The sequence below is a fragment of the Neltuma alba genome, unplaced genomic scaffold (assembly GCF_004799145.2).
Source record: "Neltuma alba isolate B1F8T4 unplaced genomic scaffold, ASM479914v2 tig00011916_pilon, whole genome shotgun sequence".
NCBI lineage: Eukaryota > Viridiplantae > Streptophyta > Magnoliopsida > Fabales > Fabaceae > Neltuma > Neltuma alba.
In genome coordinates, this window is record NW_021636509.1 from 437,194 (window position 1) to 439,090 (window position 1,897).

General features: G+C 37.6%; 1 protein-coding gene across 1 annotated transcript; it reads right to left on the reverse strand.

The window, feature by feature from the left end:
• Nucleotides 1-289: 289 nt before the first annotated feature.
• LOC114719468 (putative F-box protein At3g16210) lies at nt 290-1,468 on the reverse strand. The gene has a single exon (XM_028904980.1). It carries the CDS (start codon nt 1,466-1,468, stop codon nt 290-292), a length of 1,179 nt encoding a protein of 392 aa, XP_028760813.1.
• Nucleotides 1,469-1,897: the final 429 nt, after the last annotated feature.

The following is a 1,897-nucleotide window of genomic DNA, read 5'->3' on the forward strand; positions in this document are numbered from 1 at the left end:
GCTCTCATATGATATAAAACTATTGCTATAATACATGGATTATAGATATGATCCATATGTCAACGAACTTATTAATGAAAAATAAGCATAACAACCTTAAATCAGACACACGAGTGTGCGTATATGTCAAATAAAACTAAAAATATTTGGCAGAGAATGTTTGCTGCATTCATCATCATTCTGAATAACATCTCAAAAAGGCGTCAAAAGCTTATGAACAATCAAATGATCTTCCACCAAAAGTACTTAAAACAAAGAAAATTTAAGATACAATAACTAAGATTTAGGATCAAGGTTCTTCAACGTCAATGTTACCAACTGATACAAGGCTTTCCACATAATCCAAGATTCTAAAGCCACTACTATAATTGTTCATAACAAATTTCTTAAATTCATTAGTGGTAGGATTCAACAAACATGAAGTTCTTCCTTCATCCTCCCAGGCTTCACCATATTTTTCAGTTCTCCAAACGAGCTCACTCAGAAAACCAACTGTGCAAACAATTTCATTCCTCCAAATGTTCAGTGGAGTTAAATAGTATGGATGGAGATAGCGGTTGCCGCTGTATATTTTATTCCAAGTCCATTTGCCTCCTCCAGAAGCACATGTATCCTCCTCAACCACCCACAAATGAATGAAACCAGATTTAGAGGTTCCTATCTCTTTATTGTAAGAAAGAATAGCTGGTTTGTTCTCATAAAAAGTAGGAATAGAAGTTGACCAAGGTGGTAAAGCAGGCATTGGTATTAATGTAAACACTTTCATTGCCATGTCAAATGAGACTAGCATACCATCATCATCATTCAAATTGTTCGCAAGCCAAATAATGGCTCCATTATTAGCAGTGGCTACTTCAGAATAAGTAGATAGATGCTTTATGTTCTCAAATTCTACCTCTTTCCACAACCCTGTGCTTAATGTATACACTAACACTCCATTCACACCCAGCGTGTAGTTCCAATATGAACTACGAATCTTAATTATCTTGTAATCATTAGCAATAGAACTGAACCCAAATCCTATTAAAAACGGTCTCTCAGAAGCAATAGTTCTTCTGGGTACCACTCTTACCTCCTTAATGGCTGGATTCCATAGTACAAGGCAATAATAAGACCTATAATAGCCGCAGAGTTCAACGCAGAGCAAGCCGTTGCTGGAACCAATGATCCGAACATCTGAACGAGTACTAAAACTGGACAAGCAGTAATCGATCACAGGTGGGTTATGGACTTCACGTTGTCGAAAGTCGCAATGGAACGAACGCAAGTAAAGCTGATTGTTGCTCTGATAGAGAAAAGAAAGTTGCTGACTGGAGTGGTGGAGGTGATCCACAATGAACAATGGATCCTTCAAGAGATTTTTCCAATTTTTGCAGACACATTGAAATCGGATTAGGGATTTCACCGGAAGTCTCTTGAGAATGTTGATGATGCTCTCCTGGGGCAGAAAAGCGTTGCTTCCTTCCATTACCGTCGCTTTTTTGCAGTGTTCGGGATAGTTCTAGGGTTTGTTGGCTACAGCTTCTGGATAGTTAAATGAATCATATCTGAAAGGGAAAATGAATATGATAGTATGATTTTATCAAGTTTTGAAGTGGGTCCTTATTGATTTTTTCCTTTTTATTTAATCCTTATTGTATGCTCCGTTAATAAAGTTAGTCCTTCCGTCTAAAACATTTGAAGATGCCGTTAGTTTGAGCTAAATAAATCATAAGCTCACCTTTTTCCTTAACACAGCATCACCTCCTTTCTCAGCCTCCCCCCCCAAAAAAAAAAAAAAAAAAAAAAAAAGCTCCGCCAGTCTCGTTCATAGCAAATACCGTTACTTCTTCACCATTAACCAGAGACCTCGTGCCTTCTCCAAGCTAGAAGCTATTCGAAAAGAGGTCAAACATGG

Excerpts from the sequence above, each read along its gene's own strand:
- LOC114719468 (XM_028904980.1), bottom strand. The coding sequence starts at position 1,468 with ATGGAAGGAAGCAACGCTTTTCTGCCCCAGGAGAGCATCATCAACATT.